Source organism: Polypterus senegalus, chromosome 7 (assembly GCF_016835505.1).
Source record: "Polypterus senegalus isolate Bchr_013 chromosome 7, ASM1683550v1, whole genome shotgun sequence".
Lineage (NCBI taxonomy): Eukaryota > Metazoa > Chordata > Cladistia > Polypteriformes > Polypteridae > Polypterus > Polypterus senegalus.
In genome coordinates, this window is record NC_053160.1 from 184,729,365 (window position 1) to 184,746,627 (window position 17,263).

General features: G+C 40.9%; 1 protein-coding gene across 2 annotated transcripts in view; it reads right to left on the minus strand.

The window, feature by feature from the left end:
- Window positions 1-17,263, minus strand: part of ift74 (intraflagellar transport 74) — a 158,565-nt gene that overhangs the window by 103,156 nt on the left and 38,146 nt on the right. For both annotated transcript variants that reach the window (XM_039759704.1, XM_039759705.1), the window contains exon 8: window positions 14,650-14,711. In XM_039759704.1, the coding sequence (XP_039615638.1) occupies window positions 14,650-14,711 (62 nt within the window). The remainder of the gene's footprint in view (window positions 1-14,649; window positions 14,712-17,263) is intronic.

The window sequence follows — 17,263 nt, forward strand, 5'->3', positions numbered from 1 at the left end:
AAATGGAACCTATGAATAACACCAATCACTAAATCAAAAGCTCCCCAGGACAACAACCACTCCTTGACAATTCAGATTTTAGTAAGCTTTTCCGTAAGCTGTTGACCGCATCAAGAGGTTTACTTACCTCAGCAGTGACATTCATGTCTCTTGTGACTCTTCCTATGAAGTCAATAGATGGATTGGGAGAGCATGAGGGGTCATAAGGTCACTGGAAAGGGGTGTGTGGCGCTCCTGATATCTCTGTTAAAGGACAAAGGTCCAAATCTTTAGAGTCCTGGTGCTTCCTGTCTTGCTATATGGTTGTGAGACATGGATGCTATCCAGTGACCCGAGATGAAGACTGCATTCCTTCATTCATGTTTGTCTCTTCAGAGAATCCTTGGGTACCGCTAGTTTGACTTTTCGTTGCTCACGGAGTCTCAAATGAAGCACATTACTTGTATTGTGAGGAGCATCAGTTACGGCACTACGGCCATGTGGTGCAATTCCCCGAGGGTGATCCGGCTCACAGGTGCCTTATTGCCTGGTCCAGCTGCTCGGATCCTCAACAAAGAGAACATCCACATAACACCAGGCTGAGTCAGATACATGGTAATTTCCAGATGGTGGGACTGGACTGCATGTTTGCATGAGGTTGCCAACCTGGATCTTGAGTTGTTTCGTCATGTGGTGGGTGCGGAAACACACTGTACCAGTGAATGCTCCGCAACCTAACCTGACCTGACCTTGGTATCGTATACATTAACAAATACGACATTGCTTTTATACTTTCTATACTTGGTCTTTTTTATCTATAGTGATCTATACTAATAAAAGGCAAAGCCCTCACTCACTCACTCACTCACTCACTCACTCACTCACTCACTCACTCACTCACTCATCACTAATTCTCCAACTTCCCGTGTAGGTAGAAGGCTGAAATTTGGCAGGCTCATTCCTTACAGCTTACTTACAAAAGTTGGGCAGGTTTCATTTTGAAATTCTACGCCTAATGGTCATAACTGGAAGGTATTTTTCTCCATTAACTGTAATGGAGTTGAGCTGGAAAGACGTGGGGGGTGGAGTTTCGTGTGACATCATCACGCCTCCCACGTAATCACGTGAACTGACTGTCAACGCAGTGCGTAGAAAACCAGGAAGACCTCCAAAAAGAGCTTAAGAAAACATGCATTATATAATTGAGAAGGCAGCGAAACAATAAGAAGCGAGCGAGTGACATATACTACCATATTCATGAGTGCTGCTACCTCGGAAAGAAAGCAAGGTGTAAACCTAAACTTTAAATTAAGTTCATAGACAGGCTACGCTGGCGTTTCACATGCCCACAGGTAATGCGGGATACAAGTTTAATGAGAGGGCGCGGGATATAAGCGAGTTTTGATCACTTTGTAACTAAGTTAAAATTGTAGGTGAAGGGGTGTGCTTATGCAAATTCGAGAGACTGTGTTTGTGGGGATTGACAGTTAAAGGCGGGTGGGGAGTCACGTCATCATCTCCCTCCCATTTACCTCATTTCGCTCTGAGCTGAGCTCAGCTAACGCCGTCTTCGAAGCAACCGTCAGACTGCCACCAAATACTCACAGAAAAATCCACAAGTTAATACACACGCTGTCTCTAGAGTTTCTCCACACTGAATCCTCCAGGCACTACTTACAAAAGGTTACATTGACAATCGTGTTACGTTATTTTTAAAATCTTTCCTTTTCTTAGCACAAGCACAGCTGAGAAGCTTCGATGCATGTGCTCCATAACGTTAAAAATAATGCATTTAATCACACTTTGCATTACAAGCAAAGGGGAGCTTTTGTCAATGCATGATTTCCTGGTACACCGATTACATTGATCAGCGCATCCCGATTCATTTTACCCTCGCACCACCTTAGTTTGAGAAGAAGTATGAAAAATATGAGGTTAACACAGAAAAACAGATCACCAATTCAAGCTTTATGAATAATCGATTCGCCATCAATAATTGTTTTGGTAAAGCCATCCTCCTTCCATTTTATAATTTTTCCGCCACTAGCCATGATTAAATGAACGGTAAAAAGTAAAGCAAAGCAGGGTGACTTATTTAGGCAGGCATATATATGACAGCAACACTCATGACAATGTCAATCATGTTACGCTATTATTAAAATGTTTCCTTTTCTTTTTCATTACTTTTTTAACACACTACTTCTCCGCTGTGGTATTTTGCTATATATATAATATATGAATGACCTCCAAAAGCGCTGAGACTTTTGATATCATGAAGCGTGTCTGCAAAACTGGGGTCTCCTGCCCAGCAAAAGTCGAGCAGCCAGCGCGTGCATAGCTGTGCCGGCCTTTGAGACGCTGACTGCGCTTCTGCCTTAAGTCAAAGTGAGCACTTTTAATTTTTTTCATCCTCCCCTGCGCTATAGCCCAGACAAGTGCAAACACGGACCCCTTTTCTACACCACGGCAAAATAATATTAAGGCGATTCACACTTTCTTTTGCACGTATACGATTATGAGGTCCTCAGCTCGGATTATGAAGACACGCACAGAGTGGAGGACTGACAGTGCCATCACAGCCGATTAATGGCGGGACGTCTCACCAGTCTACACAAGACCCACGCGACTGTCCCCAAAAGGCGATCATAACGCCAGCGAACACATCTCTCTATACTATATAAAAGAAAAAGGCAACTTTCCTTTCTTTACACCCTTTTTCCTTTTATCCCAAACCAAAGCCTTTCTCTCTTAACACTGCAGAGGACACAAAACTAATTTTCTTTAAATGCGGTAAGGCACATTACCAGAGGCACAAATTTGAGCGTTCACATAGAAAATGTAATTTCTATACCACAGCCGTCGTGTAGCGCCTTTCAAAAGGGATCTACTACCGAGAGATGATCCATATACATTTTAGCTGCTGTTAGTTACTTACCTGTTGTGTTACACAGTCTTTAAAATGTAGTTTACCCAACCACTCCAGTAGTGCTCAATGTACCTGTACTTCTTAAAGCGTTAATGTTTTACTGTTTAATAACTTATAGACTATATTTTATTATTTTTCCCTTGCACTCAGTGACCAAAGCTATACACACACATATAGACACATACAAACATACACACAAGTATATGTATGTGTATATATATGTATGTATGTGTATATATATATATATATATATATATATATATATATATATATATATATACATACACACACACACCTATCTAGATATATATATATATATATATATATATATATATATATATATATATATATATATATATACACACACATACATGCATACATACATACATACATACATATATATAATTTGTGTGTGTGTATGTATGTATATGTGTGTATATATGATGTAGATAGGTATGTATATATATATATATGTAGATATCTATTCTCCGCTGCGAAGCGCGGGTATTCTGCTAGTTGATATAATAAGAGGGCTCTAAGTGTGGGCAAAATTGTCACTTTCTTGACCACAGGGTTTATCAAGGCTATTGAGGTTGCTCTTCAATAATTAGGACAACCGTGGTAAAAACAAAACATAGTTTGGTTAGCAAGTGGCACATAACAAAAAGAGTTGTGCTTTTATATGCGTTGCAAGGATGCCCGTGTGTTTGTTAGTGCCAGTGATAGCGAGACCCTATGCAGAGGCTCCTATGTGGAATATTGCAGAGAGACTGGCAAATGGCACCACTCGAGACTTTGTCTGGACAGGATCACTATCTGTGTGTGTGTTAAATCTTCAAGGACAGGAGTAAACTCACCTGGTAAGTGTCACAAACTGCACGATAATGCAGCTACTTTTCTTACAATTCATTAACGCTTTGCCGTAATTACTGTACCGAGTGTGTAAGCACTATACTTTAAAAATAAGAATGAATGTGTATATTTTTCTTCGTTTTTATGTAACATTAAATTCACGAAGGTATGAAAAGAGGCTTAAAAGTGATACTGTAAGAGTGACAAAGAGTGGCAAAATGTTTTGCATTCATAGTTTTTAATCCAAAATGGCGGCAGCCATCCGTTTTATCGAAGTTTTCATTCATTGGTTGCATTGGTCCACATTACCTCTGATAACTGGGGTTTTTACCATACTTTTATTGTAAGATGTGAACATTTTGAAAGAGCCTTGGACAATAAACTGAAGAACAGTAGCACTTCTGCAAATACGGTATAACAAAGTAATCAAGATAACAGACTAGAATTTATAGAACTGAATTTCATTAATATTCAAACAGTAAAAAATCTGCCATGACGCAAGCATTGTATGTTAAAAATGTATTTTTTTGATTTTACATATAATTTCAGGTAAAGATGCACATGAAGCCCGACCAACTGGGGCAAGCTGGAATTTCCTGATCGGCGTGGTTGTGGCTGCACTTAGCACCACTTTCGTCATCTTGTGTGCTGTAAAGTTTCCAGCGTGGTACAAATACTTATTTAGTTACCAGCATTTACGACTCCGAGAAGAAGAACCAGAAATGTTTACACCTGGCCAGCGCACAGATCTCGACATATTCTCCATACAACCCACGAGTAACATAGATGTTCTGAGGAATGCGGCATTGTCCTATGAGACTATGCCCAAATTCACAGAAGATGAGGATGATGATGGCTTTATTGAAGACAAATATATCGATCCAGCAGAATATAAAAATAACCAAGACTCCTAGTATTCCTTCATCAACACTAATTCAATAGAAACAGCAGGATTTGATCCATCTACTGAAAATGAAAATACTTAAGATTGTGCAAATATAATTTACAATGGAGTAAAATATCTACTACAGTATCCAGTAAGAGTTTTATACTTTAAACTTTGCTTCCTAACTCAGCCAGAATCCTGTTTTGAAGACTGAAGCAGAATGGAATGGCAGTAAAATTTCAAGCTCATTCTTACTAGAGCAAAAAAAAAAAAAGAATTTGAGGGTACTCATTGTAAAATTTACTTTATGAAAGAATGCATCCATCTATCTTTTGAAACTTGTTAATTTAATAAAGGGGCTGTAGGGAACTGAAGGCTACCTTGGCTGTACTGAACAAAAGGCAGGAAGCAATGCATGATGGGATGAAAGTTTATCACAGGGCGGACACGCTCATTTGCACAATTTAGTGTCACCAGTCATTTTTACGTTATGGTTGACCATCCTTATTAGGTGCGTTAAAAAGCACCTACTGCAATAGCCATGTCTGTCTGTCTGTCTGAAACAATGCAGCCCCTCGTGGAGTGATTTGGTTGAAATTTGAGAAACTTATCCAATCATCTTTACCCTATGGTTGACGGACATTCGTATTAGGTGCGTTAAAAAGTAGCCACTGCAATAGCCATGTCCGTCCGTCCGTCCGTCCGTCCGTCACAACTCTGCCCCTCGTGGAGTGATTTGGTTAAAATTTGCAACACTTATCCAATCATCTTTACGCTATGGTTGACCATCCTTATTAGGTGTGTTATAAAGCACCTACTGCAATAGCCATGTCTGTCTGTCTGTCTGAAACAACTCTGCCCCTCGTGGAGTGATTTGGTTAAAATTTGCAACACTTATCCAAATCATCTTTACGCTATGGATGACCATCCTTATTAGGTGCATTATAAAGCACCTACTGCAATAGTCATGTCTGTCTGTCTGTATGAAACAACTCAGCCCCTCGTGGAGCGATTTGGTTAAAATTTGCGATGCTGACTCTTCAAAGACAGTGGACATATCTTAAACAAATTGACCTGTACAAAGTTTTATAATTTCAAAATCTCTCATTAAAAAGCATCGGCAAAGTCATCTATCTTAAAACAGAGAAACGTTCTGTGTGACGTCAACTACAAATTAATTTACTGTTTCAGTTTTACTGTGAGAGTAATTACATCAACTTTTTTTTTTTTATATTTTTCCACTTTTGTTTGTCTGCCAGCCACTTAGATCCACAATACAATGCCAAGGAAAGGGTGTTGTTTTAGGTAAGTTAATTATAAAAATAAACAAGTCACTTTTCTGGAAATAAATGGAAGCTGAAAGCAATAACAGTATGTAAAGTATATAAAAGTCTGAACTGACGGAACAAATATAATCCCCAGATTATTATTATAAAGAACCGACAAGAATAAAACATGCAGGTAAATAGTGTTTGAACTAATTAATTACACGAGGAAGGTGCAGCTCTCCTAACCGAGTGATATAAACATACCATGAGTTTAGAAAGTGAGCTGAGGTAGATACGTGGGCAGAAGATCGAGCAGAAGACAAGGACTGACAGGACAGGATGACAGTTTGCGTTGTGCTGAAAAGAGTTTCTTTACAGTATAAAGTACAACAAACTGAGCGTGCATTCCGATATATCCATACCCAAAGAGCTGCTTTTGCTTCTGTGTATCGTCAGACTACAGTTAAAGTCTTTAAGATAACTGTCACCTTCAGTAATCCCATTATACAACAAATCAGTTCCTTTTCAAGTTCTTAGTTATTTATATAATGTTAATGAATTAATGACTTTAAACTAATCTTAATAGCTAGATGGGGAACGTTTTACGGTTGCTTTTCTCCATTCATAAAATATTGATAGAGATTTTATGCTAGTACTGTTCATTTTGTATTATTTTTATCTTTCCTTTGGTAATTTTTGGGTACTACTTTATTGGGCATACTTTTAAAAATGTTATGTTTAAGAAAATTCAAAAACAGTTAGTCACAGACTCAGCACCACTAACACATGAATCAATGCCATTCACGCAACACTTGAATTGGAATCTGTTGTGTATGAAAGGTACTGAGCCGCAAAAAGCCTGTTTGGGCTCTGCTTTTAGCTACATGACATTGTAAGGTGCTGGAATTTAATGTTGTCTACTAACACATGTAACTGCATTCCATTATTGCTATTACTATATAATAAACCACTAAGGTCTGTGTGTCCAGTCCCCCTGAGCAATCCGAATGATCAGTTTGGCTTACATGATGTGACGATAAAGGAAATGTGAGTGTGAGATGAACGATGAGGAGGAAAAGAGTAGGAGGCACATTGACGGAGTCGTCTTCAAAGACAGGAAGAATAAAACTGGACAGGATGAGAGAAAGGCACCTCAATAAAAATGAGAGTTCAAGAAGCAGGCTTTACGGGATTGTTTTTGAGAGAGGGAACGTCAGTGAAGACACGCTTTAGGACACGCGTTAGTAAGGCCTTGTTCACATGGGTGTTAAAATCGAGCGTTTTTTGCGTTCGTAGTGTCCGGTGAGCGCGGATCAAGCGCCGAGTGTTTTCTACACGTAGGAGTCAATGAGAGTGTTCACACGGGCTTTGTGACGCGTTTGTCCGGCTAATGCGTTTATACGGCATCAAAAAAACGCTGCATGCAGCTTTTTCTTGGCGTTCAAAACCCAACGAACGCAAGGAAACCGCTTCTAGTTCGTTTTTCGCTGCTTATTTTACGCTTCGGAGGACCGGATAAATCCCATGATATTAATATTTTTATGTTTTCATATACAACATATATATTTTCATATTGCTTATTTTATTTTATTGTCTCATGTAATTTGTAAACCATGAACCTATTAATTTATGTTCTAATATAATATTTGATAACGATTATGTAGGGGGTCAATCCATGGCGGGGGGTTGGAGTCATTTCAGTGCATAACACTGGTGTAAGCGCACACTCGACTACTGTTTCCTTACCTCAAAGTGACAAGTAGTCTCTTCGGCTAACACCAAGTCGCATATTGGTTGATCGGCGAGCAATGTGGCATTGCACCAGCTGCAGCAGACAACCAAAAGTGGAAACCGACATCCGACAGTAATTAAAAACTTGCGGAAATTTTCGCATTTCTTCATAAAGCACAAAAAACTTCCTTTAACCCGACATTGTGCAGTCAGAGGATGAACCCAGTAGCGGCGATTTTTCTCTCCCTACGGCGTATTACGAGTATTTTTAAAACAAGAAGATTAATATCTAACATAGCAAAATGGTCCATATTGAAAGGAGGCACCTTAAATAAAACGACAAGGGCTTTCATATCCAGTTCCCGACACTGCCTCCACAGGTTAACACACAAACTACAATTTGGGCTGCAGGCTGGCGTTAGACAGAGACAAACGAACGTCGGTGTAGAAGTCAATCGATCGCCACCACAAAATGCAACATAAACGTGTAGGACGTTCAGAGTAAGTTCGTTTATCCAAAAACTTAACACCCGTGTGAACAAGGCCTAAAGGAGTCTGAGGGACTCTGAGAGAGTCGCTTTCAAAGACCGCAAGAATAAAATCAGACAGGACGTGAGAAAGGTGCCTCAAAAATAATGAGAGTTTGAGAAGTAGGCTTTATGGGAATGTACTCGAGAGAGAGAACGTCGGTGAAGACACGCGTTAGTAAAGGAGTTGGAGGGACTCAGAGAGTCGCCTTCAAAGACTGCAAGAATAAAATCGGACAGGACATGAGAAAGGTGCCTCACAATTAATTAAGAGTATGAGAAGCAGGCTTTATGGGAATGTGCTCGAGAGGGGAATCACCAGTTAAGAGATGTTCACTTACGTAAATACAGAGGAAAGGCACAGAAGGTGCACTTAGAGCGAGAGATAGCAAATATTTTTTAATTAAATCTGTTACCTGTCTTTGAATGGTACCATGGCTAGTATTTAATAAACAAAAATGTGATGACCGACTCTTGGATGAGGCAACTAAAAAAATGTGAAATACTCAAACTTTCATATCAGTCAATTAAGCTCCCGAAAGCACCTGAATGTTATGCCATGCATACATTTTCTAACATGCTGTGTTTGTTGTAGTCTTCCTCAAAGTAAGAGTACCCAGACAAAAGAACCCAAGTGGACATGAGTAGAAGTTGAAAACTCGATACATACAGTGACAAGGTGAGACTTAAACTTGGGGCCATGGCTTTACGAGGCAGGAGGATTAGCCACTGTGACACTCCATACTACAACATCCATCGATATCTCTATGTTCTGAATATTCTTTATCTATTTCTAAATAAGAAGCAACATTTTGTTAAAAATATTCATCTGCAGTTATCGATCACTCATTTCTTTATATTGTACCTTTTGCAATGAGCACCAACAAAGGGAACTTAAACGACAACCTAATACTACACATTAAATTGAAACTATTGTTTTATTATATTTCAATGTTTAAATGAAGATCAAGATCGAATACAAGTGAAGAATCATATTTGTATGTGTCCATTTATGTGAAGATTAAATAAATGTTAATTATTTACACAGTGTTATGCCATTAGATGAGTTTATGTATTTAATTGTTCATTTATTTTTAAGTATTTTCTGTTATGTTTATTATTGTGTTCTGTCCCATTAAATCTTCTTATGTTCCATGTATTTTGTGGGTGGAGCCTCAAGAGGCGGAGCCACCCTGGTATAACCAATCCTAGGTTCTCCTACTGGCTATAAAAGTGAGCTGAGAAAGCCCAAGAGTGGTAATCATTCATCAGTTAAAGTGACATTTTGTAAGTATTGTTGTTTAACCTGGATTTTTGGTCTTATTTTATCTTTTTGCTACATTGTAAGGCTCCTGATGCTATGGACTGTGTACTGGGACTTTGTTTGCTTAGGACTGCCTTTAATTCCAATCCATTCTTTCTGTATTTATGCTATTGTGGCAAATAAATTCTCAATTTATAAAGATTCTTTGTTTGCCCGTTCATACGAGCCAAAGGTTTATGGTCATCCTTCTCCTGCCATTTTGCCAAATTTTGAGATATGGATAATTATTTTGCCAGCTCCCCATTTTTGGGCCTATTCCAGCAGGTTGCCTTAGAGGTCTGGCTGAAGTTAAAATTGCTTCTGCTGGGCAGACTAGGTAAGACTCTGGCTTGCTCCCTAGCCTGTTTTTAAGACCAATACCAATGTCGTCATGAATGAAACTCCATTTCATAACACTGTGACAGTATTTTAAACAGAATTGCAGTAAATTACTTTTTGTGTTAACTGTTAGCAGAGTTTCTTTGCAGCCTTTGTCGATTTTCGCAAAGCGTTTGACTCAGTTGATCAAGCTGCCCTGTGGGACATCCTGAGGGTTCGCGGGATACCCTTGGGGTTGCTGGATATCATGACCGGCCTGTACACTGGTACTGCAAGTGCTGTGCAGAGTGGAGGCAGGACCTCTGCGTTTTTCCCAGTTGATTCTGGGGTTCGTCAACGGCTTATTCTGCTCCTACTCTGTTCAATGCTTGCATGGACTGTGTGTTGGGCAAGGTCATGGGGTCCAGCGGCTGTGGGGCATCTGTTGGTGAAGAAAGATCCATGGATCTTGACTTTGCTGACAATGCTGTGATCTTTGTGGAGTCAATGGAGGCTCTGATCGGGGTGCTTGAGAGACTGAGCGAGGTATCTAAGTGTTTGGTCTTGTGAGTGTCCTGGATAAAAACCAAGAGCCAGGCCTTTAATAACCACTTGGGCACAGCCATCAGCAGTGTGCCTGTTTAGCATTGTGTCTGTCTGCGGAGAGAGTGTCAACCTCATCGAGAGGTTTATTTACCTCGGCAGTGACATTCATGTCTCTGGTGACTCTTCCTGTGAAGTCAGTAGAAGGATTGGGAGAGCACAGGGGGTCATGAGGTCGCTGGAAAGGGTGTGTGGCACTCCTGATATCTGCAAAAGGATGTAGGTCCAAGTCTTTAGAGTCCTGGTGCTTCCTGTCTTGCTATATGGTTGCGAGAAATAGACGCTATCCAGTGACCTGAAATGAAGACTGGACTCCTTTGGTACTGTGTCACTCCGGAAAATCCTTGGGTACCGTTGGTTTGACTTTGTGTTGCTCATGGAGTCCCAAATGAGGCACATTACCTGCATTGTGAGGGAATGTCAGTTATGGCACTGCGCCCTTGTGGCGCATTTCCCCCGAGGGTGATCCGGCTCATAACATTCTCATTGTGGGGGACCTGAGTCGCTGGACCAGGCCAAGGGGTCCCCCACGTAACACCTGGCTGCGGCAGATGGAGGGTCATTTCTGGAGGGTAGGACTGTACTGCGTGTCTGCCTGGGGGGTTGCCAACTGGGATCCCGAGATGTTTCGTTGTGTAGTGGGTGCGGCAACACGCTGTACCAATGCTCCCCAACATGACTTGACTTGTTAGTTAGCTTTTGCTGTGGCAGTGTGGGACAGTGATTGTCGCTACTGCTTCAGGAACCCACCATCCTGAAAAGTCACAGCTGGATGGATGCTTTAACTAATTTACAATGAAAATTGACTAAATCAGGGGTGGGCAACGTCCATGGAGGGCCAGAGTGGTAGCAGATTTTCATTTCAACCCAATTGTTTTAATTAGAAACCAATCCATGCTAATCTCAGACCTCATTTCATTTTATGGCTTGTTAATCTGCAATGTTAGGTTCTTCTATCATAGATTTTTTTTTTCCTTTCCAAGGATATCATCCAAATGATTTGAAGTCTACAATGGATACAATTCAGTCTGCCACATTTTCTCTTAGGTGTTTCATTAAACAAAATAGTGCATGACGAATCCACACGGTAAACGGAGAACTGCTGGCCCCTTTGTCATTTGCATCTTATTGCAAATAAGGAGCCATTAAAAACACTGAATGCAACAATTAAAGGTGGGGAACCTTAACAAGCGAGACCACTAAAGTGAAACAGAAAAATGTCTTGTGCTTCATCGGCAAGAACTGACTTCTCATGAAGAAAGTGGGTGGGAACAAAATCCTGCAGCCACTACGGCCCTCCAGGACTGATGCTTCCCACCCCTGAATTAGATGAATGCTTTCCAAATATGTTTTGGGGTGGGTCCCCTGTGATTGAAAGCTTTTACTTTCATTGCCTGCTGAGCTGTTCTTCTTAACTCTCTAAGATCCCTCTCCCACTTGGACAGAGGCAGTGGTGCAGTAAGAATTCTGTTTCTGGACTGCTCTAGCACCTTCAACACCATCCAACCTCTGCTCCTTATTGACAAGCTGACAGAGATGGGAGTGGATTCATATCTGGTGCCATGGATCGTGGACTATCTCACAGACAGACCTCAGTATGTGTGTCTCGGGAACTGCAGGTCTGACATTGTGGTCAGCAACACAGGAGCGCCGCAGGGGACTGGACTTTCTCCGGTCCTGTTCAGCCAACATACATCGGACTTCCAAAACAACTCGGAGTCCTGCCACGTGCAAAAGTTCACTGATGACACTGCTATGGTGGGCTGCATCAGGAATGGGCAGGAGGAGGAGTACAGGAACCTAATCAAGGACTTTGTTAAATGGTGCCACTCAAACCACTTACACCTGAACACCAGCAAAACCAAGGAGCTGGTGGTGGATTTTAGGAGGACCAGGCCCCTCATGGACCCCGTGATCATCAGAGGTGACTGTACAGAGGGTGCAGACCTGTAAATACCTGGGAGTGCAGCTGGATGATAAATTGGACTGGACTGCCAATACTGATGTTCTGTGCAAGAGAGGACAGAGCTGACTATACTTCCTTAGAAGGCTGGCGTCCTTCAACATCTGCAATAAGATGCTGCAGATGTTCTATCATGATATGATCACATGATATCCGATATGGTGTTCCACAAGGCTCTATCCTGGGTCCGCTGTTATTCTCAATCTACATGCTTCCGTTAGGTCAGATTATCTCGGGGCACAACGTGAGCTACCACAGCTATGCTGATGACACACAGCTGTACTTATCAATAGCACCCGATGACCTGATTCTCGTGATTCACTAACACAATGTCTGACTTGTATCTCAGAATGGATGAATAGTAACTTTCTCAAGTTAAATAAAGAGAAAACTGAAATCTTAGTGATTGGCAATAATGGATACAATGAGGATATTAGAAATAAACTGGATACATTAGAATTAAAAGTCAAGACGGAGGTAAAAAGCTTAGGGGTAACTGTTGACTGTAATCTGAATTTTAAATCTCATATTAATCAGATCACTAGGACAGCATTTTTCACTTAAGAAACATAAGTAAAGTTAGACCTCTTATATCCTTGAAAGATGCTGAGAAATTAGTTCACGCGTTTATTTTCAGTCGACTAGATTACTGTAACGCACTCCTCTCAGGACCACCCAAAAAAGACATCAATCACTTGCAATGAGTGCAGAATGCAGCTGCTAGAATCCTAACTAGGAAAAGAAAATCCGAACACATTTCTCCAGTTTTGATGTCACTACACTGGTTACCTGTGTCATTCAGGATTGACTTTAAAATTCTGCTTATGGTTTATAAAGCCTTAAATAATCTGCTCCATCTTATATATCGGAATGCCTGACACATTATATTCCAAATCGTAACCTCAGATCTTCAAATGAGTGTCTCCTTAGAATTCCAAGAGCAAAGCTTAAAAGAAGTGGTGAGGCGGGCGGGCATCTGCTGCTATGCACCTAAAATCTGGAATAGCCTGCCAATAGGAATTCGCCAGGCTGATACAGTAGAGCACTTTAAAACACTGCTGAAAACACATTACTTTAACATGGCCTTCTCATAACTTCACTTTAACTTAATCCTGATACTCTGTATTTTCAATTTCCTCATAATAACTATTCATGGTGGCTCTAAAATCAGTACTGACCCCTACTCTCTCTTCTGTTTCTTTTTCCGGTTTCTTTGTGGTGGTGGCCTGCGCCACGTCCACCTACTCAAAGCTTCATGATGCTCCAACAACGATGGATGGATTAAAAGGCAGAAGTCTACGTGACCATCATCATCAAGTCCTTCCATGAGAAACCTAAATCCAAAGAGGACTGTTTCATTTATGTTAGGTAGAATGCCCAGAGGGGACTGGGTGGTCTCATGGTCTGGAATCCCTACAGATTTTATTTTTTTCTCCAGCCGTCTGGAGTTTTTTTTGTTTTTTCTGTCCCTCCTGGCCATTGGATCTTACTTATTCTATGTTAATTAATGTTGATTTATTTTGTTTTCTTATTGTGTCTTTTATTTTTCTATTCTTTATTATGTAAAGCACTTTGAGCTACTGTTTGTATGAAAATGTACTATATAAATAAATGTTGTTGTTGTTGTTATCAGACGGTTGTGGCGAGCGCCCTCTTCTAGTCGGTGGTGTGCTGGGGAGGCAGCATAAAGAAGAGGGACGCCTCACACCTGGACAAACTGGTGAGGAAGGCAGGCTCTATTGTAGGCACGGAGCTGGACAGTTTGACATCCGTGGCAGAGCGACGGGCGCTGAGCAGACTCCTGTCAATCATGGAGAATCCACTGCATCCACTGAACAGGATCATCTCCAGACAGAGGAGCAGCTTCAGCGACAGACAGACTGCTGTCACCATCCTGCTCCACTGACAGACTGAGGAGACTCCACACTATGAGACTCTTCAATTCCACCCGGGGGGTAAATGTTAACATTATACAAAGTTATTGTCTGTTATACCTGCATTGTTATCACTCTTTAATTTAATATTGTTCTTTATCAGTATGCTGCTGCTGGAGTATGTGAATTTCCCCTTGGGATTAATAAAGTATCTATCTATCTATCTATCTATCTAAGAAAGTCAGCAAAATTTGTACTTTTAACAAAACTGTAAATGCTTCTACTCTGCCATTTTAATACAAAGTAATTGCTCTGTAAGTATTGTATACAAATGCCAAAATCATCTGAATGGTGAAGAGGAGCAATTATTTCAGTTTCTGTAAAAGGTAAAGAAAAAATAGAAAGCGTTCAGTACTTACTCGCGTCTTTCTGTAAAAATTGCATCGATACTTTGGGCCTCTCTGTCATTCTGAGCTCTTAGCTGAAACACAAATTAAAGGTCAATGTGAACACTGGAGCTTACATACAGAATAAAAAAATAAGAAGACAACACTCAAAAAGACAAGTTCAAGTTTATTGTCAAAAGTAATATATGGTAGTAACCAGAAGGGCTAAAGCTGTAAGACTATTACTACTTAAGGCCATGTCGCATTACACGACTTTTTCAGCAATTTTCCGTCACACACTTCATTTACATAACCTTAGTGAGTTTGGGGCGGCAGTTTGACATTCCCAGAGATTCAGCCCAACCAGTTTGGGACCGAGCATTTAAACTGAAGATCATTCATTCTTCACGAGTCCAACCCAGTGACGGCTTGTTCATTGGCTAACCTTGCACTTTGTGTAATATCAACAGTGCTAAGTTTCCAGAGAGCTGTACACAACTGAAGATTAAAAGTTAAAGAAAAGACAGTAAAAACATTATCTGGTAGAGAAAATAAAAATAGGGGCTAATGGCATGAAAGTTTCACCAGAGGTCGGTAACAACCCAAGGAATCCACATATACGAAGAAATCAAAACAAATACGTCCATAAATTATGTGTAATAAAGTGGAATGACACAGGGGAAAAATATTAAACACATGAAGAAAAGGAGATGCAAAAGGGCCTGGAAATCCAAGAGAGCAGCAGAAATCTGTAAGTATTTAGAAAACAATCCTGATAGCCCCCTGTCAGTGCAAATGAGAACATGCAAACTCCACGCAGGGAGGACCCGGGAAGCAAACCCGGGTCTCCTAACTGCGAGGCAGCAGCGCTACACACTGCACCATCGTGCTGCCTACCACTAAACAATTCCAGGTTATTTTAATGGACTTTTTGAGATTGTTTGCTGTTGTCCGGTACTGGTCACCAAAGACGCCTATTATTCTATCAAAAACTTGGTTATCTCCATTCTGCATGAAAACATGAGATAACATTTTTATCTCAGCAGTCACAGCAAACTACATGGGTTAACTGACATAAAAACCCTTTTTAGGTAGAGTGGTGGCATGGATTGTGGACTATCTTACAGACAGACCTCAATATGTGCGTCTTGGGAACTGCAGGTCTGACATTGTGTTCAGCAATACAGGGCGCCGAGGGACTGGACTTTCTCCGGTCCTGTTCAGCCAACATACATCAGACTTCCAATACGACTCGGAGTCCTGCCACGTGCAAAAGTTCGCTGATGACACTGCTATGGTGGGCTGCATCAGGAGTGGGCAGGAGGAGGAGTATAGGAACCTAATCAAGGACGTTGTGAAATGGTGCGACTCAAACCACTTACACCTGAACACCAGCAAAACCAAGGAGCTGGTGGTAGATTTTAGGAGGCCCAGGCCCCTCATGGACCCTGTGATCATCAGAGGTGACTGTGCAGAGGGTGCAGACCTATAAATACCTGGGAGTGCAGCTGGATGATAAGTTGGACTGGACTGTGTGTAGGAGAGGACAGAACCGACTACACTTTCTGAGAAGGGTGGCATCCTTCAACATCTGCAGTAAGATGCTGCAGATGTTCTACCAGACGGTTATGGCGAGTGCCCTCTTCTAAGCGGTGGTGTGCTGGGGTGGCAGCATAAAGATGAAAGACGCCTCACGCCTGGACAAACTTGTTAAGAAGGCAGGCTCTATTGTAGGATTAAAGTTGGACAGTTTAACATCTGTGGCAGAGCGACGGGCACTAAGCAAACTCCTGTCAATCATGAAGAATCCACTGCACCCACTGAACAGCGTCATCTCCAGACAGAGGAGTAGCTTCACTGACAGACTTTTGTCACCGTCCTGCTCCACTGACAGACTAAAGAGATCGTTCCTCCCCCACACTATGCGACTCTTCAATTCCACCCGGGGGAGTAAATGCTAACATTACTCAGTTATTGTCTTCTTTTTTATTTTTATTTTTTTCATTTTTATTACTATTTAATTTAATATTGTTTCTTTGTATCAGTATACTGCTGCTGGATTATGTGAATTTCCCCTTGGGATTAATAAAGTATCTATCTATTTAATAAAGTATCTATCTATCTATCTATCTATCATTTAATCAATCTAACAATAAAATGTTTAAAATGATAGTTAAAGTCACAATAATCACCTTAACATGGCTTAAATCCGATGCCCTGGCACAATGGGTGGTTATAGACATCGCTGAAACAATTGCCATGTTAATAAGTTACATTATGGAGGCATGAACTCATTCCAAAGCGTTCATTGCTCTCAGGGCTGACTGTTGTCTCCAGGAAGTGTAGCTGTCATATGAGGTGTGAAAAAAATCTGGAATGAATTTGAACTGAACGGTTATTGCTTTTATCACAGCAAGATCAAATTAACCTTTGACCAATGAGAATAAGCAAGGGCAATCATGTCACAGTTCATGGCAATTGTGGTGGAAAGCAGTTCAGATTGCCAAACTCAGAAGGAGAACTAAACAACCGGATCTGACTGGTTACACAATGGATTCAGAACGCAGATCTGGTCACATCCTGCGCAATCTATCGGGATGTAGATTTCATTTTAACTGGATAGATGTGCCATTTTTAATTCATTAAT